Source organism: Musca domestica, unplaced genomic scaffold (assembly GCF_030504385.1).
Source record: "Musca domestica strain aabys unplaced genomic scaffold, Musca_domestica.polishedcontigs.V.1.1 1, whole genome shotgun sequence".
Lineage (NCBI taxonomy): Eukaryota > Metazoa > Arthropoda > Insecta > Diptera > Muscidae > Musca > Musca domestica.
The window spans coordinates 50,971,452-50,999,099 of NW_026712114.1; the positions used below are offsets into that span (position 1 = coordinate 50,971,452).

The window sequence follows — 27,648 nt, forward strand, 5'->3', positions numbered from 1 at the left end:
TTCGAATTGATGAGGGATTGAGAGATGATGTGAAAATCAGTCCAGCGGTTCTTGACTCATAAGCGGAATAACTAACATCAATTTTTTTACATATAGATTTTACCTATTTTGCTATATATTCGATATCTTGACTATTAGTATCACTACAATAGTTAGAAGTGTCGTGGACATTTTCGTATATTTTTTTTACATAATTAATATGAACAGACGAACGGACAAACATAGCTAGATCGACTCATCTCGGCGAGATCGGAAGATCCATATATAGTTTTCAATGTCGGGGACCAATACATAAATAATACCAAACCTTTATAGTGGTGTAGGAAATACAGTTGAACACGATTGAGAATTTCTGGTATCTCCCCATCAATTCGATATAATACGTTTAAGCTTGACTTTTGACTTGACTCGGCTTGACTTTTTTAGAAAAATTTAAAATATATCAATGTTCACTTTTAAAGAATATTCAAATTCACCCTCCCAAATATTATAATTTTTTTTCCAAAAAATGTTCCCACAGTATCGGCAACAAAATTCCAATGTTCCTCCCTCCCACCCACTTCATAGCTATAGTTAAAAAGACTGTTTTGATTTTCAGAAGTGTTTACAATCAAATTTATTATGCATACGTTTCTTGTTTTGTTTTTCTTTTTTAAGATATTTTTATAAAGTCATTTAAATGTATATTTTTTCTTCTTTTTCCTTTCTCATTTTTTGTCTTGTTCTTGTCTTTTTGTCTCTTAGAAATAATTGTAATTTTAATTAATATTTTTTCGTTTTCTCATCTTCTTTCTTTTATTTTAAATCACTAAAATATTTCGTTTTTTTTTATATATCTTCAACTTCTTCGTCTTATTCTTCTTATTTTTCTCGTTTATCATCATTCACACATTCTAAAAAATAGCATGCATTTTATGTTCGTTTTTTGGTTTTGTTGTTATTTTTTATTAATCGTTTTTTAACCATTTTTGTTTTTTGAACATTTCCATCAACAATAATTTTTTTAAGTTGAATGTAGAAATCAATTTTACAAATGAGCTTCTGCTTGTTTTTCTTCATGTTGTTGTTGTTGGGTATTGCAGATGTTGGATTGCATTTTCCACCCAACAATGTAATAGAATAGAGGAGAATAAGAATAACACATACACACACACACTGAATGACGATGACGACAATGACAATAATAATAATGATGATCATTACAATGAGAATAATGATGATGACCCGACGACGACGACTGCTACTTGACAAGATGGATTTGGATGGATGGATTTGGATGAGTTGTTGTTCACATTTGAGGAGTGTATTTTTGTTTTTGTTTTATCTTTTTTTAACTATCACCTGAAGGGTACTTTTGTTAACTTCTAAAAAACCCAAATTTAAAATAACAACGAAACAAAAACCCAAAAACAAATTCAATTAATTTACAACAAATTTACAAAAATAATGAACATTTTTTGCTAGGAAAACAAATACAGTGTGTTTCATGAATGTGATGTTCTTGTAGTTGTTGTTGTTGCAGCAGTAGCAGAAGAAGTTTTTTTTTTATTTAGGGGATTTAGGTTGGACAGTCTCTCTCTATGTATATAACATTTTGTTATTAAGTAGTAGTAGTATCCTAAATTAGTAGTCATAATTCTATACTTATGTTTAGGTCCAAACAAAAAAGCTGGGGTTCTTTTTACAAAAAACTCAAAACAATATTCTCTTTTTCGTATATATGTTTGTTAAACGAACAATTATTTATTTATTTATTTAATTTCCTTTTTTTTCATTTGCATATCTTTTTCGTTTTTCAATTTTACTATTTTTCAAATATTTCGTTTGTTGTGTTTCTTTGTTTTTAATTATTATTATTTTTTTCTTACACTACAAAACAAGTGCAAGTTTATATAAATGCATTTTAGATGGTAAAGTGGTTTGTTGTGTGTGTAAAAGTGTCCATAAATTCTAATTTTCAAAATCCAATTTACATTTATATTATTTACAAATTTTCGGAACGAACACATACTTTTGCTTCTTCTTTGTCTTGGCGGCCTAACCACAGGAAAAAAAGTAAAAAATAAAAATTACATAAAAAGAATTAAGACCTAGTCTCACAAAAAAAATATTGTTGCAAGAAAGGCTAGCAAACAAGCGCGTAAACTGATCACAGGGGGTGGGTAGGTGGTGACAATAACTCGACTAATGACAAAGCCCACAGTCGGAGAAAGCAATTTTTGAGAAACATCTTCTCATTGACTAAGTTCCGAAGAGATTCCATGAGATCGCAAGGAGGTCTAACAATCTTCACCTCAAATTTCCACAAAATCAAATTAAGCTAAAATTTCACTCCAAACATATATCGAGATCTTCTCTCAGATAATTTACAGAAGTTCTCTTAGAAAAATTCCGGACCTCCAAAGAGAAGACCAAGAAATCAAAGAGGGGAGCAGCAGACCTTCTCAGAGATATTTTATGAGCAAATCCATAGTTTTTCATGAGAAGATCTATAGATCTTCCGAGAGAACCTCACATCTTCTTAAGAAGGTTTTTAAACCTTCTAAAAACGATCTCCAAATCTTCTATGAAACAATCTCCACATTTACATCTCCATTACAGACCATCTGAGAGAAGATCCATTATATATCTACAGATTTTCTATGAGAAGATATATACAACTTGTGTGAAAAGATCTACAGAACTTTTATGAAAATATTTATCAACTTTATCTGTGAGAATATAACACAATCTTTTATGAGAGGATCTACGATCTCCAGTGTGTTTTGAAACGATCTCCAAATCTTCTAAGGGGCCTGAAGGGTCTTCTATGAGAACATCTCCTATTTTATATCTGAATATCAATAGATCTCCAGGAGGAGGATACGTACTACTTATTTCAATTACATTTTCGTATAGGTATGTCAACATGCTTTCTAATTTTTCCCAACTGGGCTTGTATTCTGTAAAAAAAAACCTCTCTATATCTTCCCATTTCCCAGACACCCCACACTAGAACAAGAAAACAGTTCAACGACGGCTTGGCTTTTATATGGTGATGACTTCTATCGTTTGAAAAATATTTTGTAAATGTTTTGTTTTTTTTTTTTTTTTTCTTGTTTATTTGTTATGTACTCATCACATACATATGTACATGGCCCATCACATTGTTATATATATCTACATATATATATTTTAGTGGCATGTACTGCTGTTTTTTGTATATAAAATTTGTTTTATTTTTTACGTTTTTTTTTTTTTTTTTTTTTTTGTATATATCTATTATTTCATACATAAAAAATTATTACACATTATATATTTTTTTGTTAGAAGAAAAACGTTATCGTCTGTTTTTTTTTTGTTTCTTTTTCATCTTTGCATTTACTTCATGAAGTTTTCGAACACAACATTGGTTGGTATTGTATGAATATTGCCTAAGTAGTAGTTCATTACAAGTTTTGAAAAATGTGAGAAAATTTAATGGAGGCGACACGTATTGGATGATGATCATGATTTCTTACTACACAAAGTTAATGCTATCTTGTCTTTGTTGAGAATATTAAAACTAATTCTTAACCACAAGGAAAAATTTGGCAAGAGTATAAGAGGAATTAATTAAAGGACATTGCTGTATTTTTCACGGGGTGTGGAAGAGGAGGGGAAGTGGTAAGAATTACTCATTAATATGTTTTGTCTTAAAATTAAATTAATTCAAGATCTTCTTAAACTAGTGTCTTCGGGTTAAAACACATACGCACGAAATCCAACCCAGCTATTGTTATTTTCTGTTGTTATCCTCTTTTGAGTTTTTGCATTCCTTATTTTAATCTCGTTCTTTATCAAATCGAATTTTAAATTACATATTTAAACATTTATATTGTTTTGGAATAGAGTTGAATAATCTTGATTATTGGAGCCGAAGATTAACCATCTACTTTTGTTTCAAGTGGTAATTAATAAAATAAAAAATAATTGAAAAATTCACGGAAATGTTCAAACATTTCTACATCGACAACAAAACATCTGTTTCATTTCTATCAGCTGATGGTACTGGATAATTTTCTCAGTAAAAAATTGTAAACTTTCAGTAACTTAACTGTCAAAATGGATATTTAAATGAGTCTCTCCAACAGCTTCAAATCGTAGGAAAGTACCTACAGAACTTCTGATCTCTATTGGGGGATCTGCAGATCTTCTTTGAAAAGATCTGGGAGAAAACTTACTGATCTTCAAAACTTACTGATTATGGGGAAATGATTGGTTTATTAATCCCAAGGTTGACCAAATGTAACAACACAACTCTGAACTGGACAATATTTGAAATTCACAATATTTTAATTCAGGTTATATATATAGCCTATCTTGTTAATTACTGTAGCACATACATCAAATTGTATCCCATTCAAATGTAAGATGTGTCTAGGAGATTGTGTAAAAATCATTTATTTTACTCCTTTTTTCATATCACTAAGAAATGTCAATTGCAGCAAATCGGGTTATAGATGAAAGTGAAATCGATACCAAAAAATAGTGATTTAAATAGTAAGCACTATAGTAGCAATAACATCAATGTCAGCACAATGACGCGACTCAGTATTAATTATTGAGAGCTCTAACATGATTTTCACACCAGTACCCAGCAAAAGACTCAAGGAGTTCAAGGAATTCCGGACTATATAATTGTTGGTGCTTGGTGCCATTTGAAAGTAGTCTGCCAAGCACAGGGAAGTAGGTCAAGAAGCACTCGCGGAAATATTTAAATGAATTGCTTGAGGGAAATAACTGCAATTCATTTTCCCAACATTCTCGTGGTAATTTATTCCGTTTTGAAATTATATTAATGGAGAAATATTCTACATGCTATCTATAACAAATTCAATGAGTTCGATACATAGCAGGTATTTTTGGAGTATAAAGAAGTGAATACATTATTCATGACTCTATGTGAACTGCTGTAAAAGAAGCGGACAAAGTACATCATCATTCAAAAGTAATTTAGTTTTGGAAACCTGCAAAATTTTCCTATGGTTAGAAAGTTTTATTATTATTTTTTTACACTAATATAGAATTAAATCAAATAAATGTTTTTTGATGTTTCTGAAACCTACACAGTTGAGTTACAATCATTAATCCTCGTCACTCATAAACCAATCTATTAACACAAATGGGGGCCTCATGGACGAAATCTTTGTCCAGATTTCTATGACATGAACTTGTCTACAATCTCTATTATTATCACTCCTAATCAACTACAACAAATGTGTAAAAAATTATCAAATAACCAGAATTTCTCCAATTTCGAATAGTGATTTTTCTGTATATATTTAAAGTTATTTTAGTAGACCGTGGTGGACCTGGTGGCATTCGTTTGGCGTTATTAACCACAAAAAAGCGTCAAGAACTTAGTATACCCTCCACCAGGAGGTAAAGATATGCATTAAATGTAATAGAATTAAGATTTCATATTTAAACAGCAGAATGCAGTTAAAATCTTCAGTTAAGTGGGTGGCACCGTATATGGATGCTAATACAAACCGTGAATCTACATAAATAATTTTGTGCTACAGGGATTGCTATCTAGTATCGGAATTGAAATCTATATACAAAGCAAGGTTGGCACTAAAAAAACCAAAGTGTCGATCACCTCAAGCAAGCGCTTCGCGGGAAATGGGCCAAAATACCGCAAGCAAAACATTCGGGCAGCGTGTGACGGTTTCATTGCCCGTTTGAAAGCCGAAGGTGACCAATTCAAACAAATCTAACCTTATTCTAAAATTTGATGCTATTTCCGATATTTTTGCTTTCATTCAATAAAACTTAAAAAATATATCGAGAGTTACCGATACCGTAATGGGAGGCATTACGAAAGCATTGACATTTTTATCTTTTTTCAACAGACTTTCATAGCGATGTCCGCTAATTCGACTTCAAATGTTACGCTGATCACAAATACATTTCTATATACATTGTAGGGTCCAAACGTGATTATAGCGTGGTTAGTATGTTGGAGATTATAAAAAGATTAATACAATTCTGGGAGAAAAAAATAATATTGGCCTTATTCTGAATAAGTGGATGTAGTAAACTACACATGCCCTTACACTGAAAGTTATTGTTTACATACATTTGGATAAAGGAAAAATTCAAGTTAATTTTAAGGTTTTCTTAAAATTCGCATTCAGGGAAAAGGATTTTCCAGTACACCAGGCACTATAGCAGAAGACGTGCCGAGATATCCAAAAACGACTTCCTGTAACCCTTAACCATTGCGGCCTATTTACAAATCAAATATAAAATATAAAAATGCAAATATTCCGCTGGTTCTTATCAAAAATATTCCCCCTTCAATAAAAAGATATGCTTTGGAATTCCGAAAAAAAAACATTATCCGTAACGTGGGCCAAAAAGAAGAAATTAGACCCATCATAGAAATCGGTAAGCCCAACAAAATGTAAACAGTTAATCTTAGCAGTTCTAGCAAAACAAAATTTGATATCAATTTGATATGGGAATGCACCGAAATAAAAAACCTAAATGACGATATGCAATGACGACGATGTTAATGCTGTTGTTGTAGTTTTTTTTTTTGCTTTCTCCAAATAACAAAAACCAAATGTATTTAATTTTTTAAATATCGAAATTTTTCATTTTTTTCTTTTTTTTTTTGTGTATTCTTTCCAAATATATAAACAAATTAACAATTTTTTCAGTTTTTTTTCTTATTACAAATTTCTTTAAAATCGGTATATATAATTTTTTGTTTGTTATATATATTTATAGTATGTAGGTAGTTTAGGTAGTATACATATAAGTGACTTTTTTGTTTGTCTTAAATCATGAAACACACTGTATACTGAGTGACTGGATGGTTGGTTTGTTGGTTGGTTGATATTGAAAGAACAAAAATCATATCTCATTACAAAAAAAAGTAGATTCTGTTTTTGTTGTTATGGATGATGTTGGTTGGTTGGTGGTGGGTGGCTGTGGTGGTGATGTTGGTTTGGTTGGCTGGCGTTTTCTTTTGTTCTGTTCTGTCTGTTATACAACACAAGCTGGATTCTTCTTCTATGGTTCTTTTGTTTTTAATATTAATGTTACAGAGAGAAATTATATTTAAAAAAATCTATTTAATTCATACTTGTACTATGGAAAATAATTTGTTTTTGTTTTGATTCGGTTTTGTGTTTTTTTTTTTTTTTTTTGTTTGTATAACTGTTGTTTGGTTTAATCCAATTTTTTTGTTGCTGTTTGTCTTATTTAAATATATTACTGTTTTTGTTTTGTTGTTGTTGTTGTCTAATAGAGAGGCAGCAAGAGAGGGGGTACACATGTATTTATTGGTTGGTTGTTTGTTTAGTTGCTATTGTAAGGAGATGTAAGGTGGGGACAAGGAGGCTGGCTGGCTGATTGGCTTATTTTTTCCATTTGTTTGGTTGATAATTGAACAAACAAACAAACAAAAAGGTAATATGTATTTACGTATATGTACCATTTAAATTAAAGAAAATTAAGAGAAATGTTGTTTGTATTTTCATAAGCTTCTTTTCTTCTTCCAACACCCCCACCCATCATTGATACTCCACAATTGTTTTGTTTCCACCATTCCACGCACATTATAAAAAGTTAAATGGAATGAAAAGAAAAACTTCCTGCCGGAGTATCAGATGTCTTCTCTGCGTGGTGTGTGTGGGGGGGGTGTAGGGGAGTATGAAAAGAAGTTAAGTAGATAGATAGAGAGAGAGATAGAGTGTTACCTAAGATGTAAAAAAATTTGCCATGTTACTTAGTGTTCTATTGTTTATTTCTATATAAAATATCATTAATATTTTCAGATTATTTTACTTGTGGTTTTTTTGCTTCATTCTCTTCTTCTGTTCATGTTGGTTGTCATATGTTTTGAATTATTTCTGTGTTTTTTGTTTGTTTTATGTCTTTGTTGTTGTTTCATGTGGTTTCTCTTGATTTATTTATAATTATATTGGTTACTATATTCAAGAGTTTGGTATAGTTATTAAGTCGAATAATATCAAAATAATTACCACGCCGCAACAGAAGCAACAACAACAACCATCCCAGCAGCAAATATCATACTACCCAAGAAGAATATCATGGAACATTCGCTTATGATGTAATTATAAGAAGTTTTTGCTGGGGTGGCTGACTGCCTGATTGGCGGGGCGCATTAGTTGTACATCTATATGAAACTTAATACAGCTATACCAAACGATATTATGTATTTATATAAAAAATATATTAGGGGGAGTTGAGGGGCGGCGTGTGTATTTTAGTTATTTTGTGTGGTGTTTTTTCAATTGTTTGGAGGTTGTGTTGTAGTAAATTTTACTATTATTGACACCTATGTATGTATGTATATAATTCAACACAACGACGACCACGAATGTTATGAATATGAAAATAGCTGTTGATGATGATGATCTTTCTTCACATAACTCTGAGCTTAAACAATCAATTTCAATTTAAGAATAATGTTTTTGGTTACAATATGGGAAGCCTGGCAAAAGGCGAATCTGAAATACTATTTTAGTCATGATTAATGAAAAAGCCCAAATAATGTAAATAATTATACACCAAACACAACGGAAACCAAGAAGAATGAGTGTTTAATATAGACGCGTCAAATTGAATTTAGTATAGCCTACAATTAAATTTGGCACCACGCCGTTAATGCTGATACACCGAAAGGGTCCATATATCTACATAGAATTTTAGGCATGTCAAAATAAATATATGCATATATGATTTATGAACTCGTCCTATTAAAACCTACCGAGGAGAAAAACAATATATAGTGTTTAACTTCCACCGCTTTTTCGGTAGCTCATTCGGTAACACATATATTGGAACTTCTAACTATCCACATTGAAAGTTGCAACGTTTTATGCTACACTTTAAATGCAATTGAATATCCCAAATTAGTCTTTAATAATACTGATAAATTTTTACAAAAGTATTCCAACTCTTTTTAGAATTTAAAAAAAAAAATGTTTCCACATTCCAATTAAAAAACTTGCTGATAATTTAGATTGCTTTTTAAGCTCAGATGTGTGAATAGAAATGTGTGTTTAAAACAATGTTTTCATTCGTGTTTTTTTTAATTTTAAATATCATCCCATGATGGGGAGTGACTCTAAACATGAGTACATCCATTATCCACCGAAATTATTTCGTAACAAAAGGCAAATAAATAAATATCCTTCAATAGATTCCTGACTGAGTGTGTGTTTGGGTTTTGATGTACTTCTGTTTATTGATTTTTTTTTTGTTAAAAATTTTGTTCTTTTCTGGAGGGAAATTTCTTGTTCTATATTGTATGTATATGTAATATATGGTCCGATCCACAGTATTTTAAAAAAACTTGTTTTTTTTTGGAAATGCTTTAAGCTTTATTTATATGCTATTTTCTTCATGGTTTCGTTTTTTTTTCTGTTATTACTTCTACATCAGTGTTTGTGTTTATTATTTTCGTTCATCTTCTTCTTTGTTTTCATTTCTTGTAATATTTTCATATTTTTCTCTTGCTTTTTTTCGTTCGTTACATTATAACCAAGTATTATAATTATTATTTTTTTAATTATAATTAATTAATTATTATTATTATTATTTATTATTATTTAAGGTATACGTATATAAATGATCTCTTATGTTATAAGAAAGTTCACCGTCGTGTTGTGTTGTTGGGGTGTTCGTAAGTAAATTTCTTATGTGTCAAGTTTTCATCATAGGACGTTGTTCTTGTTGTTGAGAAATTCGTTATAGTGTTTGTTGTCGTTAATGATGATTCTGTTGTTGTTATTGACCTACTATTGTTATTATTATTGTTGTTGGTGATCTTCTTATAATCATTATCATTCTTCTTCTTCATACTCATCCTCGTCATCTTCTTCTTCGATGATTCTTGTTGTGTTATTGGTTTTTTCTTCAGTACAAAATTATTATATCTTAATAATTGTTGTATTAATAATATTACAAAAAGTGCAATTATACTATAAATTATATTGTTATACAAAATAGACTTAAAATATACAAATTGTTTAATCCTTAGCACATAATTCAATAAGCTGTGTTTTTTTGTATGATAGTGTGTTCCACAATGATTCTGATTCTGCTGCTGCTGCTGCAACGCCTTCTTCAGCCAACTAAAAACGGAGAAGAACGCTGAAAATGCTGGCGGCGGTGCATGCCTTGCCCCGGCACTATTATAGGTAAGTTCTTCATTCTTTACAACCTCATTTGGATGCTTGTCGTAATGCTGGTGGTCGTGATCGTTGTGGTTGTGGTTATTGTTGTTATTGCTATTGATATTCTTTAAGTATGTGTGATGTGTAGATGGCACATTGTTTATGCGTATACCCGTCTGACCGTGGTACTGATGTATGCCCGGTATGCCGGGACCCATCATACCACCTCCACCGCCGCCGCCGGTTATCATGGTAATGCCGTTGTGGCCACCGGGCGTCATCATGATGCCGGAACCGCCATGCGAGCCCACCATACCACCGCCAATGTTGTTGTTCAGTACATTGATGCTATTCGGTTGCATAGGTATGCGATTGTATTGATCGATGTTTGTGTTGATAGAGGTGGCCCCACCATTACCGTTATTATTTAACATGGGATTTAGTTGCAGTCCATAGTTGTTACCCGGTCCGCCACCAGGATTCATGACACCATTCGGCAGCATGCCGTTATTGATGCCATTTATGCCAATGGTATTGATGTTGTTCATGTGATGCGGATGATTGGAGAATTGTTGGTTGCGATTGATATTTGTGGCGTGATTTATGTCCTCACCACTCATGGTGTTCATACCACCACCACCCATGCCCATGCCCATGCCACCGCCGCCGCCACCTCCAATACCACCCACAACGTTATTAACACCTGTGGTATCGGTGGGTGCTGAGGGACTGCCCACAGCTGTGGTAGAACTGCCACCACCAATTTTACCATCCTTACCTGAGCCACCGACAGAACCACTGCCACTATTTCCGCCGCTACCCGCCGAAATTGTTTTATTCTTCTCCTCGGCACAACACACTTTAAACACCACTTTCATATTGTCCGTTGAACAACGGCCGCCTATTCGACGATACAGATCATCTTTGGATGATGTCGAAATGAAATAATAATCATTCCCTGGCAGGAACTCCAAACCACCGGGCTGCGGTGTAAATGGCCGGAACGTAATCGTAAAGAACATTAATTTTTGAGGTTTATCACATATGGCAATGACGCGCGGATCTGCATTCGTTATCCGACACGTTTCATATTCAACTTTCGATACATTGTAAATTATATATTTTTCCGTTCGTTTTCAAACGTTCCCGGCTCATAGACCGGACAGATGATGTGCACTTGATCAAATTCAAAAGCTAGATTACCTTTATTAACATCGATTATGTGATCGGTATTATCTATGCGGAATATACTGTTCGAAGTGTTCCAATGCATGTAGAAGGTTTTAGCACAACTAGACATGGTGGAGAGCAACACGGTCTCCAGACAAATGATCGTTAGTAGAGTTATGAATGAGGTGGTACGTATGGGTGGCAAGACACGTATACATTTGCTACGCGCCGTTGTGGTGGCCGCTGACGATGATGTTGCTGATGAAGGTGAAGTTGAGGTTGAGGTTGAAGCGGAGGCGGATGAGGATGAGGTTTTTCTTATTGTTGATGTTAGTCTTTCGCTTGGTTTTAGTGACGTTAATATGACACTCTTTATAAAATGATACCACATATATAATGGCTTTATAAATGAAACTATTAATAATATCCTTAAACAGCTATTAATACCACCATTGTTACGATTATGACGATGATGCTGATGATAGTCCTTTCTTCTGTGCGCTGACATAGAAGCGGAGGAATTGCGTTTTCGTCTTCCCATGTGTTTTTTGGAATATACTGTATGTAAATATGGTGATGATATTGATGATGACGACGTCGACGATGACGATGATTCTGCTGCGGATGTTGATGATGAGGATGCTGCTGGAATTGTTGTTACCACAATAGCTGCTGCTGCGGATGCTCTTGACGCTGACGCCGCTGTTAATGTGGCTGATGGTGGAGATACTGCTGATGATAATGACTTACGTATTATTGTATTATTAATATTATATGGCATTTTAGTTGCTGTTGTTGTTGCTGCTGCTGCTGCTACTGTGTTAGACAATGATAATGACGACGACGATTGCATTAATGATTGATGATGTAGTAAATGATGCTGATGATGTTGTTGCTGCTGCTGCTGATAATGATGATACTGTTGAGGTTGATTATAATGACGACATTGCAGACTATTTACACCTGAATTTTTACATACATCACTAACGTTACTGTTGCTGTTGTTGCTGTAACGGGGAAGATATTACTGCTACCGTTGCTGCTCCATGTTGTTAATCTTGACTTAGTGGCCGCCGCCGCTGACGACGTTGTGGAGCTACCGGCCCTTCCTGCCGTTGTTGTTTTCGTCGTCACCATGGTCATATTAATTGTTGATGTCATTGATGGCGGCGCCACCATCATCATCATCGTTGTCTTTTGCGGTTCGGCCATGGCTGTTCTGTTGGATGTCTTTGACGAGGTGGTCCTCCTTAAAGGACAATGATACAATTGATTTTTACTACGTGTATATTGCTTATTTATGGTGCAATTAATGCATGATCGCATTAGATGTTTTAAACAAACATTAGAAACATAATCATCACTGAAACAGACGCTGGCGACCGATGATGGTGTGGTGGTGGTGGTGGTAGGGGGTGCAATTGCTGTTGCTGGTTTTACCCCTTGCATTGTCGTTGTTCTTTTTATCCTCTTTTGTATATTGCCCTCTGGTCCAACAATTTTGCACGAGTCCTCTATTTTTTCTTCCTTACCGTTTTCTTGTTCTCTTTTTCCTTCGTTACGTTTTTTGCTTACATATAACTATATATTGTTGTTGTTAATGTGTCATATGATGGGGCGAGAGATAGAGAGAGTAAGTAAAGGTGGTGGAGATGGTGGTAGTGTTGTTGTTGCTTTGATGATGACAGTGGATGCTTTTGTTTTAGGCGTTTTTCTTTTAAAGAAATGCAGTTTGTTGTTGTTGTTGCTGAGAGATGTAGACGATTTATTTTTTTCTGATTTTTTTTTTTTCGTTTGTTCTTTCTTCCCTTTTTGGAAAATCTTTTTGTTGTCGTCGTCGCTCAGTCGTTGCTGTTGTTGTTGTCGTCGTACAGACAAGTGTAATTCTTATTACTCGGCTTTTGTTGTAATGTGGGAAGTTGGAAAAACCTCATAAAATTCCTAAACTAGAGGACTGAATTCTTTTCTCTGATTTTTCTTTCCGACCGATTTGTAGATTTATAGTGTGTGCATAGGATAGGATTTGTTTTCTTTGCCTTTTCTTTCTTTCTTTGCCTTTTCTTTCTTTACTTTTCTTTCTTTCCTTATGTCTGTCTGTCTTATTTAATAAGAATGGGCGTGGCTAAGCTGGCTCCACGCCCACTATTTCGCAAAACGCAATCTTGACAGTACAAAATCATTAAAAGGACCCTCATAAGATCTGTTAAAAAATAGACAAAATACAAAAAATATAGCCGTAGTAACAAACATATGGATCACAGTGAGAGAAAGAGATTGAGAGAGAGTGAAAAAGAGAATTTAGGAAATTAAATAAGGGTGGCGGTTTGGGAAAATGGGGATACTTGTAATCAAAGTAATTTTTGGTTTTTGTTTTTCATTATTATTTTTTTTTTTTTTTTTGTAATAGTAGTAAGTGGTAGTAATTATTATTGATTCAATTCATTGATTGATTTGTTCGATTCGATTGATTGTTGATGATGGTTGTGGTAGTAAAGTAGTGATTTATTGTTTTTTTTAATTTCTAATTTTTAAATATGAAGAAAATATTCGTATGAATTTCGGTACAATCTCGTCATAATAACTTTCTCATATTCTCATGGAGGGTTTCAGAACTTTTCAAGCGATTCAATTCAAATTGGTTCTCATTGAGCCCACTAATTTTAATTTAAAAAAAAAACTGAATTTTAAATAGTATCGGATTTGATGATTTTAGCAGAAGGCCTGAGGGTTCCCTTCAAGACAAAACCAGATGGTCGCAATTCAGTCAGCTCGTTTAAAGAAGCCAAACAAAAGAGAGACTTAAACTCATGAGCCCTGATTTGTCACTTTGTGACTTTTTCAAAATAAAATTCATTACAGAGACAAAATATATGAGCAATGCCTCTTGGCTCCGGGAGCTCCTTGAAAGATGTTTTTATCTGAACAAAAGAATTATTAAACTGAATTTGTTTATCGAGAAGTTACATTTTTTGGCTATCACGAAATAGAGATAATACTATTGAAAACTGTAGGCCCTTTGAAATTGTGAAGGAAAAATTATCAATCGGACACCTCAACTCTGATGCCTTTGGTTTTCAGATCGGAAAACATAAGATATAATGTGTTTACTTGTCAGAGAGGAATCTACGCCCCTAATAGGCTATAAACTGAAATGGTTAGGAACAAGTTGGGTAGCAGAATATTCAGTGGGAAGGAAAAAGATCAATTGAGCATTTTTTCGCATACCTTAGTTTTGCAGATCGAAAATTTTTTCGAATGAAAAAATTTCGCCCCAGAACTGAGCTATCTTTTCCCTGGGGATGTCTACACCTCATAAGTCTGCTACAGCAAATTTTACTCCTAAGGCAAATCTTACTTCACGACACCCTTTTTTCCATTAAATCAGCTAGCACACCACCACTGTCCTGATGATTTTGTCCAAAATTGGTAGTCTAGTCGGAACTTGATAGCATGACTCAATTTGTTTTCTATTACATCAAATCGTTTCCTTGTTATCGAATGCGGATAGCTACTTTAGAAAGGCATTAATATAAGACCTGCTGTGAAAAATATAAGTCATATCTGAAACGATTTTCATTAAAATTGGCATCAAGGACCAGAATCTTAATATTTTTTTAAACATATTATTCCCTTATCACCTTAACCTTATAAGCCCTCAATTTAGTAACACCGTAACCGGTGTAAGGGATATAACTGACATGATATCGGAGTAACACTTATGTTTCTTTTAACGCGTTTCAGGTACCACCAACACCGACGTAGGATGGGGGACAATTACCTCCGTAATTGTAAATTTTTAGATATTTTTGGGAATTTAGCTTGTAAATCTCATTTTTTCGGTTGGGTTGCTATACAAGCACTATATTTTTATAGATCATCACAACGAATCTAAAAATCGCCGAATATAAGTTAATTTTTCGAAAACTGCTGACTACTATTATTTTGTGTTCTGGTGGAGTTCTGGCCAACGCCCTACTTTGCGTAATTTTTTCCCATAATTCATTTTGAATTTCTAAAACCCTAAAGAATAACATTTTGCCAATTTAACAACTCTATTTTTCTCCAAAGACAAAACACCTTCGAGATTGTACCAAATTTCGTTAGAATATTTCCATTTTTAAAATTGTTTTTAATTATAATTATTTGTATTAATAAATCTTCTTAAACATATTATATAATACTGCTCCTTGTCACTCATTTCTACAAGGAGCACACACATTAAATTTTATGTTTTCATTTTATTAATTAGAGAATAGCATAACACAAACATTATGTACCAAATTTCGTTAATTAAATTACGAAAAACAAAGGAAAAAATAGGGCTATCAACACACATCTATATGCAAATGATGTGGTTGGTTCCAGCCATAAATGTCGTCTCTGTTTTTTGTTTTTCTTTCTCATTCCTTTGTGACTGGGATTTTTTTGTTTTGTATTTTTTTTCTGTTGGTTCTATTATATGCCTTAAACACGAAATATAGTCGTCGTCGGTGGTATAATGTACCAAAATTCAAGGTTTTTTCAATTCTAAACCTATGAATAAACATTGTTATTTAAACGGTGCAAGAACACGAAATAAATCCCCACTGGTGTAGTAGGGCTTTAATTATGAGTTTAGTATGTTTTTTTTTTTTTTTAACAATAAGAATATCCTTTAAATGAGAGAAGAAATTATTGAAATTAATCACTTATCAATGATCCTTTGTAATTGTTTGGTACTTTTTGTGTTATGCTATATGATATATAATATGTAACGAAACGATGAAAAATGTTTTTTTTTTTTTTTTTTTTGAAACCATTACTTTTTGCTTTCATTTTGTAATGGGCTTGTTTTGGGGTTGGGTGTTTTTCCTTTCATATGAAGTGGATGGATTGAGATACTTTACATACATAGATTTTTGTAAAATAATATATATTTTTGCATATATTTACGAATAGTACCTTGGTTCAGTTCAAAAAGTAGGTCTATGTGAAATCATAATTTTGTTCACAAAACTGGAATATTTGAGACTTTTTTTAGTTTGTCACATGGCCTATCGGTGATTAAACAATAAATTGATAATGTTGTTGTAAGAGGATCTGTAGGCTTATTAAATTTCGGTTAATGTATCCCCCAAGTTGAGCTGTTGTCTTTTTAGTTGAAACCAGGACAAGGCTCAAGTGTGTATGGATGAAATGTGCCTGGTTGTGATTGTGGTATGTGGCAGCTCTGCTGTTTGCCCTTCAGCATATCCAGCTCTTCTGTGACTTGTAGACTTGTTGACCCTTCAGCTCTTCTAGCAAGCTTGACTCGGTGGCCCTTTAGCTCTTCCTGCTAAATCCGGTGGCGCTTGATTTGAGAAATTTCAAGGTTGTGTACAATTTGCCGTTTCACATATTATTACTACAAGGCTCAAAATATAGCTTTGAGAAGGCTTAAAATTTATAACCGGATAAAAATATATATTTGGAAGCTATAGATATAACTTAACCGATTTTGATCGAGTTTAAGAAGTACTCCTAGTATTAATTCGATAGTTGTCGCGTATTCGTTCTTGTACAATACATATTAACTGGATTAAATTTTATATGGTAGTTACATCCAAATCTTACTTTCTAAAGCAATTCTTCTTAGTCCCAAAAAACGGAACTATACAAAATGTCATCACACTTCGACAATAAATCCGACATGTAGAAAGTGATTCTATTAAGTCCTACACAAGTAACGATGGTTCTATCTCGTCTCAAACAATACAGTACAGATATGTGGCGTGAAATTCTTTAGTTATGCCGAGCTGGATTTTTGTAAAACGAAGAAGAATTAAAACATCAAGTATTTTGGTTTCCTACTCTCTAAATTTTTGGTTTAACAGTACTCGGCCGAAAGGATGGACCTCGAACATTCACCTAACTGGGAGCTAGTGTTATTTAAGGGTTATTCCAAAACCTCTAGAATGTGTCCTACCGATTAAGATTTCCAAATTTAAAATTGCAGACACTTTGACGGAAAAGAGATGTCATGGCAGAAGAATCTTTCCGAGATATTTCAAAACTTTGGGGTTGATTTTCAAAATTTTATTCTGATCAAGAAATCTTCAGAGTTTCAGTTGAAAAACTCGTTAAAAGTTCACCAGGAACTTTTTATCGTCCTCTAGGAAATATCGTCCCCCAAATATTACAAGGGATACTGAATGCTGCTCAATGGTTTTTAAATGTGGTTAACGACAATAGCTCTATATTTGATTACATCATTCATGTTGTGCGGTTTCTATCCAATAAAAAATTCGGTGGAAAATTGAAAACGACCGAAACAATTTGTTGGTATCTATTGGACACAATAAGACTCTTGGTACGTGATTTAATATTTTCCAGCTTCTTTAAAGTTCAACTAACTTTTTGACTGTGCCGTGAATATCCTGATATTATTTGGCAGCATGTTTTTTTTACGAATTTAAATTTAAGAATCCAAACACAGTTTTGCATGAATGGATGGATTGCGGATATTTGTGATCGATTACGTCAAAACGAGTCGAAATAGTTTGCCATCATCACATACCTGAATATTGCAAAATACCTGCAAATTTGAGGGGCATAAAATTCGAAAAAAGAAATCCCACATATTTTACAATTTCTTCCTTCTATGCAGAAGTTTTGGCCGCCTCCTACCACCCCCCCCCCCCCCCTGCATGGCAAAACTGTTTCTCTCTTTCTCTTGTTGTTAAAAAAATGTAACAAAGTTCCCATAAAAAGAATTCCTCTGGCCAATTGGACATTGTATGATGTTATCAGCACATTTTTTGCTCCATATCTGTAAAACTTATTTGCTGTTGTCTGGAAAAACTTCTACAAATGTTGATTATAACAAATATACATATACAATTACATTACAGATAGATAGATAGATAGATATACATACATATAAACGATTCTTATTTTTATTGATAAAGAAGAAAAAACACCCAACACATTTCGACGTACTTTTTTTTCGTTACTTTGAAAACAAGGTCCAAACATTTTTTCTTTTTTTTTTGTTAAAGTACCTTAAATAATTCCGTACACTGCCAACGTTCTAAGCTATATCAAGGGGGATACCATTTAAAGATGTAGACGAAAAAAAAACAAAAGGGAGCTTAAAACTTATTTGCTATGTATCTCGAAAAAAGACACCACCATGCACAACAAATCGATAAGAAAAAAGTTTCCTATTCAAAAAAAAAAAAATGAAATAAAAAACTTTTTAAACAAGTCTGCATAGAAAGAGACGGAACAATATCAAGATGACAATAGACGTTGAAAATTTTTTGGTGGCTGGAAAATTTCTGCTGTTTTTTTTTTTTGCTTGCATTCTCTTCTTCTTGTTAACACAAAGGGCCGGCAACTGAGACTGATTTGTTTCTGAATGACTGGCTATGACTGACTACTGACTGACTTTTGCATTCAATGCCTTTGGTGAAAAATAACTAAAACAATGAAAAAGAAAAGAACCAAACTCAAACAATGTAGGTAGGTATCCACCACATAATAGTCATTTTTTAAAGGCTTAAGAAGAGTTCGTCTTGCCGTTTTTGTTTTTCGGTTTTCCAACTAAGATTTTTGTATAAATTTTCCAAGTAACAGAACTAAAAAAAATCAGAAAAAATTTGTCGTCATCATCCAAAAAATTTGTGGGATAAAAATGTTGATTTGTTTTAGGTTCGTCGATCGGTCGGTCGGTGGTCGTCGGTTGTTCTGTTGCCGCGCATAGTTTTTTCTTTTTTTTGGTTTTGCTTTTTGTTTTGTGCCTTGTGCTGTTTTGTGTGTTTTGTTTCCACATCTCATATAAAATGATAGATTTAGATTTCTACAACAAAGTTGTTCATCCATCTACTGGTTTATTTTTTTTTTTTTTCACTTAAAATTGTTGAAGAAATTCTGGAAGGGAAATTTTGAAGGTTTGTCATTCGTACATTTTGCTTGTTGGTTGATTGGTTAGCCAAAAAGAAAGAAAGAAAGAAAGGTGATACTAATTGGCTGGTGATATATATTTAATGTTGCTACCGTTCGTTTGTTTGCTTCTGCTGCTGCTTTACTTTTTTTTTTTTTTTTTTTTTTTTGTATTAATTTTATTTAATAGGGGGAGGACACGGACGTGTTATTCATTGTCAAATTGTGGGGGTAGTTTGTATTTTCCACTCATAATCATCATCATCATCATATAACTCTTGCACTCCACCATCATCTTCAACCTCACACAAACAACAACAAAATATTACAAACATAAATTATAAATATATTGAATATTTCTTCTTTTGCTTCAGCTTTTGGGGGAGGTAATTTCTCTTGCTTGTCGTCTTCCTTTAATAACTGACCCTTCCTCCGACTTTAATTGCTTCTTCAAGAACAAAGAGACACATGCGTCCCATACGCCAACAACAACAACAACTTAAAAAAGTAAGGACAAAACACAATTCCTCCTTCTCCTGTTCCACCTTCTTTCCTTCTCTCTTTTCTTCTTCTTCTTCTTCTATTGAATCCTTTTGCCATTTCTATAGAAGATAGGCGGTAATCAGAGAGCTATGGGCCTTACAATGTCTGGGAATATAAGACATATGTTGTTCAATTTTTTATGATTAGTTTCATATTTTTTCTGGCTCCTCTTTTTCTTTTTCTCTACCTGTTGTTGTAAACACAATACATTGTTGTAGTACTTATATTGCTTGCAAGTTTCTACATTATATAGTAGAGTAGTAGTCTATATAAAATAAAAGTTGAAACAATTTAGAAATATAAGACAAAAAAATATTGGCTGGGTGGTTGGTTGGTATTCCTCCTCCTTCTTTCAAGGGTGGTTAGCTTTTTTCTTTTTTCTGTTTTTTTTTTTGAAACATTAGTTATATTCGTATATGTTTGTATGTAGGCGGCAGAAAGGTGATAAGCAAACAAACATTGTACCAAAAGTATAAATATACACTGTTTGTAGATAATACAAGATTCTTGGCCTAGTCTACAATGAGAAAAGAAAATCGTATAGCTAGGTAGGTAGGTAGGTAGGTATATATTAGAAAACAAATTATCCTATGCTTCTTAAATATTTATGAACGAACAACACATTTATTATCTAGATATGTAATATGATTGTTGCTGTTGTTATTTATAATTAAATGAATAATGTTGTTGTGGCTGATTCTTAACATATGACAACAAAACAAATATGTATAGATGTTACCAGAGATATGTAAATTTGAAAGTTATCAAGAAACAAATATATAGGTACGTAGTATTTTTGTAAATTATTGATGTATTCTCTCTTGTTTTTGAAATTTATAACCAATTTTTTTCACCTTTCAGGCAATTTTGAAAATATTTACCAAAAAAAATCCTTATCATCTAGGCCCTCTCTTGCTTGTTATCATCTAAGAAACCAATCAACAAGAAAACAAAAAATGGAAATACAAAGCTTTGACATCATCATCATCATGACAACAACGTACAGAACAGCAAGGTGGTCGTCGTTCAGGTCATCATAATTCTAATTTTTCCCAAAGGATTTCCATTAAAATAATATCCTTGCATTGTATAATATATTTTATAAAAGCAGAGCGCACTTACAACACAACAACAAAGCATTCCAAGAAAAGAAAACCAATAGGTTCTTCAAGAAGAAGCTAACATATCGGAAGTAAGTTTAAAACAAACATTTGGTGAAAATATTATTCAACTCAAGCAAATTAAAATCAATATACCAAATAAAAATGTATTTTGTTTCATCGCAAACAATATATTGAAGCAAAATAAAAGCAATATAAAACTCTGGCCATCAGTCATCATATCAGAACCAAATAAAATATCCACACAAAAAACATTTGAGGTATTTTACAAAAGTCGTCATCATCATCATAGCCATAATATATAATCGAAATACATATTATAATCAAATAGAGGACTTGGCACCAAATTTCCAAGTTATGTAAATATAAAGACGTTTTGAGGGGTTTGATTGAATGTATAGGTGTCCGCCGTAATCATGGGAATATTCATACAATTTTAGAAATATTCATTCATACTTATAAACAAATAAAAAAGCTGTAAATTCGACCGGCCCAAAATTTGAATACCCTGCACCATTTGAAACGAATTTGGCAATTTTCAAAAAAAATAAAATCCGTAAAAAATAATCTTAAAAATACCGAATATAGCCGTTATATTAGTGTCTATACGATGACGTGGACCTACATAGACCACTTTTGTCAAAAGCTATTAAAACACTCAAATGCCAAACTTGAAAAAAAATGAAATAATTTTGATGAATAATGTTGCAAAAATCATCAAAATATCGAATATCAGGATATCAGGAAGGCTATACGAAGACCTGAACCTGTACAGACAATCTCCTGAAATAGGCTGTAGCATCCAATACGAACATCAAATACCAAATATGAAACAATTCCGGTGAATAATGTCGGTAAAATGATCAAAATACCGAAAATCGGAAGGTACCGTTATATGGGGGTTATATCAAAACGTGGACCTACGTAGGCCATTTTCAATTGTCCAAAAATTCCTGCAGACATAATCGTTTTCTCCGATGAGAAAACATTCGTTGTCCAGCAGTTTGTAAACAAACAAAATGATCGTGTTTACTTGCCAAAGAGATCAGCTGAAAATGTGCATCTTCGGTTGGCCATCAGAACTCAAGCGCCGGCCATGGTGATGGTGTGGGCCGCCATAACAGCCGATGGTCGCTCTCCGCTCGTATTAATCGACCGTGGCATCAGAATAAATGCCGAATATTATCGCGAAAATATTCTGGAGGGTGTATTAAAGCTTTGGACACGCAAACATCTTGGCCGCAGACCTTGGACATTCAGGACTCAGCACCATGGTTACAAAATGAGGTTCCTCGCTTCATTTCCAGCGCACAATGGCCACCAAAATTTCCGGATACCAATCCGTTGGACTATTGTGTCTGGAGTAATTTTGAAAGCAAGGTTGGCACTAAAAAATACCGAAGTGTCAAATAACTCAAGCAAGCGCTTCGCCAGGGATGGGCCAAAATACCACAACATTGGGGCAGCGTGTGACGGTTTCATTGGCCGTTTGAAGGCCATAATTCGTGCCAAATCTAAACACATCTAAACTTATTCTCAAATTTGATGCTATTTCCGACATTTTTTGCTTTCATTCAATAAAATTTAAAAAAAAAATGTAAAAATTATGGCGTTTGACTTTGTTGCAGTCTTTTTATTTCACGCTGTATGTAAAAATAATATCTTTGATGTTTTACGATAAATTATGAGTTTTTGTTGAATTTGATCATTTCGACTCACATTTCCAGTACGAATCGTTATTATTCCCATTACATGAATCTATTAATATGTTCAGTGTTAGTTAGAGGCAATTTGCCCGATGAAATTGTGCAAACAATGCAAAAACTATGTACACTACTCCAAATAATCATCACGAAATTGTTGGGGGGAGATATAATCGCTACAACAACTTCAACCTCAAAACTTCCTCATGACCAAAATATTTTGTTTGGAAGCCAGATATTAGATATTTGTTCCTACATAGAAAAAATGAATGCATTAATTTTTTTTTTTAACCCAAGTCATTTTTGATCTATGCATGGGGGACAGACAATGCTACCGATTTTATGTCTAGCTGACTCGTTTATTCACTCCATTATGATTCTGAATGGACCAAAAAATGTTGAAAAAAAATTTGCATATTGCAGGTCATTTTTGCTATTGATTCACGAATGTGTTCCCATGAATAATGGTACTGATTTTAGCCGACTCAATTATTCCATTATGATACTGGATAGGCTAGAAAACGAGATAGATACCTTACAGGGTATATCTTTAAAACGGCAGTTTTTTGTTTTACTTTAATGTATAGTACACTGATATTAAGTTAAAAAACACATACATTTGAACTTACATTTCCACATTTTTATGCACCTTACACGCATTTTATTCAACAAAAAATAACACCACTTGAAAATATTTCGAGCTACCCCCGAAATGAAGAAGGGGCTACAACACAGACAAGTTCGATATTTCAATGAAAATCAGACCAGGTCAACAAACTTTTTAATTGTAGACTTTTCTCCCCCAGCCCTCTCAGTTGTGCTGACTTGTTTAAAAAATGTAGGTTATGCATTGCATTATAATTTTGTGGGATGTTTTAATGGATTCGTCGAGTTTTAATTGCCATGAAAATTTTTCCAGACTAGGAACAGACAGACACATTTATTGATGACGATGTTGTTACACATTGCTGCTGGAGGGGGATAATAAAAAAAAAAAACACGACACACACCGTATCAGCCAGCGCACAATAAAATTTATAGCTGTCTATCCACAATAATTTTTAACCATACACCGAGAGAAGAGATGCAGCCGCAATACACACAACACAGCACGATTTAAGTTCAATTGAAAATTGATGGATGGAACAAGAACAAGAAAAATAAGCGCTACCTTCTTTCACAGCCATTCATCAATTCACACTTATTTTTTATTTCTAGTCTCAAGATTCGAATACCCTCATTAAATTTATACGTATAGATACGTGTTGGAAGCGAAAAAAAAAACACCGGCATAAAAAATTTTGTTTATATCGGCGGCTAACTCTCATCATTTCAGAGTGTAGTAGTGGTGAGGTGGAATTCTGTCAAACAAACAAATTTGAAAAGAGAAAGGCAATGCACTCACTGAGCATTCACGAGAGAGCAGAACATTTGACAAAACAGGGGAAATGCTGCCAGTGTGGTGAATTAAGCGATAGCAATGGGAAAAGGAAATGTTAAATAACAAATTAAAATTGATTATGTTATTAAATTATAACGTAATCTAAGATAATATATTAAATTTTTATTTTTTCTTTGCATTAAGAAAACAATTTCCCGTAAGGACACCGTTGTAATTTATACGCTCATTTCTTCGACACACAAACTCTCTGTCTCTCTGAAAATACAACCGAGAGTTTTTAATGAATGAAAAAGGCACACAAAACACAGAAGAGAATGCATTAACACATAAATATCTTTGACGAACGGCCATTCATTTTGGATAAGAGGGAGCGAGATGGCATAATATGCATATATAATAAACACACTAATCGTCACGGCATATCGATTTTTCCAAACACAGCTGACGCTTGCTCGCTCACTGTCTGCCTGGCTGGCTGGATGACTTACGTACGTATGTTACTAGTACAAAACACACAACTCTGGATGTATGTATTATACTGGGCATGGATGTATGTACGACGTACGTCGTATGCCATTCAAACCCCATAAGGAACAAGGGGACAAAAATAAATTAAAGGAATGGACAAGCGACGACGACAGCAACCGACAACAACAATGACGAGGACGACGACGGCGGCGACGACGTTAAGGGTGAACACCGACGACAACGATTTTTGTAAGGAAAGAACAAACTAAAAAAATGTGGGGTATAAAAAACACCGTATACTTCTTTTTAGTTCAGAAGCCATAGATCATAGAAAAGTAAACATATAACATAACGCATTATAAACTGCCACCCCTGCATGGTATGTATGGATAGATGGATGGATAGACGGACGGCATGGATAGATGGACGAAATTCAATTGAAGTCTTCACATTTACGAGAGGAGTCCATGTAAATTCCCCACTCCAAATCATATTATACACATTTCTCGCTTGTTCGTTCGTTTGTTTGGGCTCTCGTTCGTTCGCTTGCTAGCTAGCTTGCACACACAAACACACGCACACACATTCGCTCTGCATTACTGAAAAATTTTCTGTGGTATATACAACTGAAAAAGCTTACGTTGGACATTGTACGGGTTTCATAGATGCCTTTTTTCTTCGTTTCGTTTTTATTTCTCATCATCTTGTTTTATAATGATTATTATTCGGAAAAGAATTTTTGGGGAAAAACACTACAAAACTACACAATACACCAACAATTTGTTTAAACAAACTTTTTCGAAACACTTGGTCTTTTTGGATTAATTTTGTTCATGTTGCGATGACGAATGTCCATAATTTCAAGATTCATTCTTTTTTCTTAGTTGTTTGCATTAAAGACCGACTCGAGTCTACAAAGCTGCAGCCAACTATGGGCTGGCTTTGCAAGGAAAAACTATAGCCACCATTTTTTATGTATACACGAAAATGGAAAAACTTTGATTTTCTAGTCACAATATATCCACAAATTCACATTTGGATATTCAATTCAGTTATTGTTTGTTGTTTTTTCATTTAATTTATTGCATTTTCTTGCGTTTTATTGTTTTTTAGGTTCTTTCTTTTTTTCGTTTTGTTTAAACACTTACCAATATGTGTGTCCTCGATGTGTTGTATTAAATCTCCTAAACTTGGAAATGTGATTCCGCAGCCATTAAATTTACAGATATTGAGCAAAAAGACGGCCATGTCCCTTCTAAGGCAGACTGCGGAATCGCCAACAATTCTGCGTTATTTGCTCTTCCACCACAAAAACAAACCTAATGCGTACAGACACGAGTCGTTCCGCTCGTTCGTTCTTCTCCAACACAACTGAGTTTGTCTTTCTTTGGGGGTCTGCTGCCACTGCTCCGGCGGCTCTGTATAACTTTCTCGTTCTTGTCAATACAATATGTGCCGACAGGCCGTGGTGAATTAGACTGTGTGCCTGCCTTGTGAGAATGTGTCGTATGTATCTGTTTTATTGATGGTTTGTCTTCGTTCAATCAATTCACCTATATCTGTCTCTTTTCTTTAGTTCTCTCACTCTCTCACAACATTTGACAGAGCTCAGAGAACAAATTGCTCCGGCTCGCTATATTGTTAATAATCGTAGCACTACGACGAGTTAATTCTTGTTTTTATTTTTCTCCTCTTCTTTTACTACAAACAACCGTTGCCGCCGACACTCGGCCAGCTACTGAGGTGTTGTTGTGATATACCTTTGCGTAAGAGCTGTTGTCGTCGTGTTGTGTTTTGGTTCCTTTCAAAAAATTACAAAGTGCTCACGCTCATCACCAAACTTTTTTTGTTTGTTCTTCTTGTTGTCTGAGAACATAAAACACACACGCACAATTGCTGCAAGCAGCATAGGTATTCTTCTCTTGACGTTTACACCTGAGGCGGCTCTGACTGACTGAGGTGGTGCTGGTATGGTGGGTTTGAAAAGTGCAGTCGGTTAATTGTATTCTATTGTTATTGTTTGTTGGTGTCTGCGGCTCTGTCTCTTCTTCTTCTTTTGTATTTGAGAGAATGAATTGTTTAGATTTGAACAACAATTAAAAGACAACACCACGGTGGACGACTACTATCTATCCATCATAATTGTTGTTGTCTGTTTTGTGTTATGATTTGTCTGTCCCCCACTAACTCATTCGGCACAACATACGCAAAAATGAGAGGAGAGCAATATTTTTTATCTAAGTTGCCGGTCTCTTTGCTTTTGGCTTCGTTGTGCTATGCTGTGTCGTGTTCTGTGGCAGACAATTCCACGTTGCAGTTTTGCCAACAAACAAACTTATTCACTCGCTCGTTCACACACTTATTGTAAATTATTTTCCAAAAATTTGTTTATAATAAATTTGTTATTTTTCAACGGTGGGAATATATTTTTTTCCTATATGATTACAATCTTGAGGTCGTTTGATGATGATTTTCAATTGTTTACATTTGGTGTGGTTCGGTGTGCGGTATGGAATAGAACAAAACGGCGAAAGGGCGCCTCATTCATCCATCAATCTGAAATGATAAATTGTATATTTTGTTTGTCTAGTTAATTAAACATAGAATATCAGAATAAGAGAGTGGTGCATAAATATACCCAAATAAAAAGAAGGAAAAACAGACTGAAAAACAAATACAAATGTTGGTTGGTGGGTTTTTATTTAGTGTTTGTTGCCGGCTTCAAAAATACGAGATACGACAAAAGGAATGTACGGTAATCTGATTCTCTAAGTCATTATTGTTTATACCTACAAATACATGTGTGTGGGAAGGGCATGTGTTTATTGTCTGGCTGGCTAGCTGTGTGTTTACTCTAGTTAGGAGATAAGACGGACATGGGAACGCCAATAAAATATTTACTCAATCCATGGATAATTTGAGAAAGTACCTACTCTGAATCTCCAATCCGGGCCGTTCGGTCGTTGTGTTTTTTACTGTATTCATTAAGAAATGCCACACAAGATATTTTTTGATTAGTTCAACATTTATTTCAACACAAAAAGCAGTAACGTGCCGGCCGGCCCGACAAGGTGAGAATTGTAAATGTACATGGGGTTATTGAGCAGTAACGTGTAAACGGTGTAAAGAATTATTCCTTTAAGCGACGCTGTTAAGAGTTT

General features: G+C 33.9%; 1 protein-coding gene across 1 annotated transcript in view; it reads right to left on the reverse strand.

The window, feature by feature from the left end:
- Positions 1-585: 585 nt before the first annotated feature.
- Positions 586-27,648, reverse strand: part of LOC131800437 (uncharacterized) — a 35,408-nt gene continuing 8,345 nt past the window's right edge. The window contains 3 exon segments of the mRNA XM_020037947.2: positions 586-11,307; positions 11,310-13,548; positions 25,636-27,043. Of these exon segments, the coding sequence (XP_019893506.2) occupies positions 9,656-11,307; positions 11,310-12,201 (2,544 nt within the window). The 5' untranslated portion in view covers positions 12,202-13,548; positions 25,636-27,043 and the 3' untranslated portion in view covers positions 586-9,655.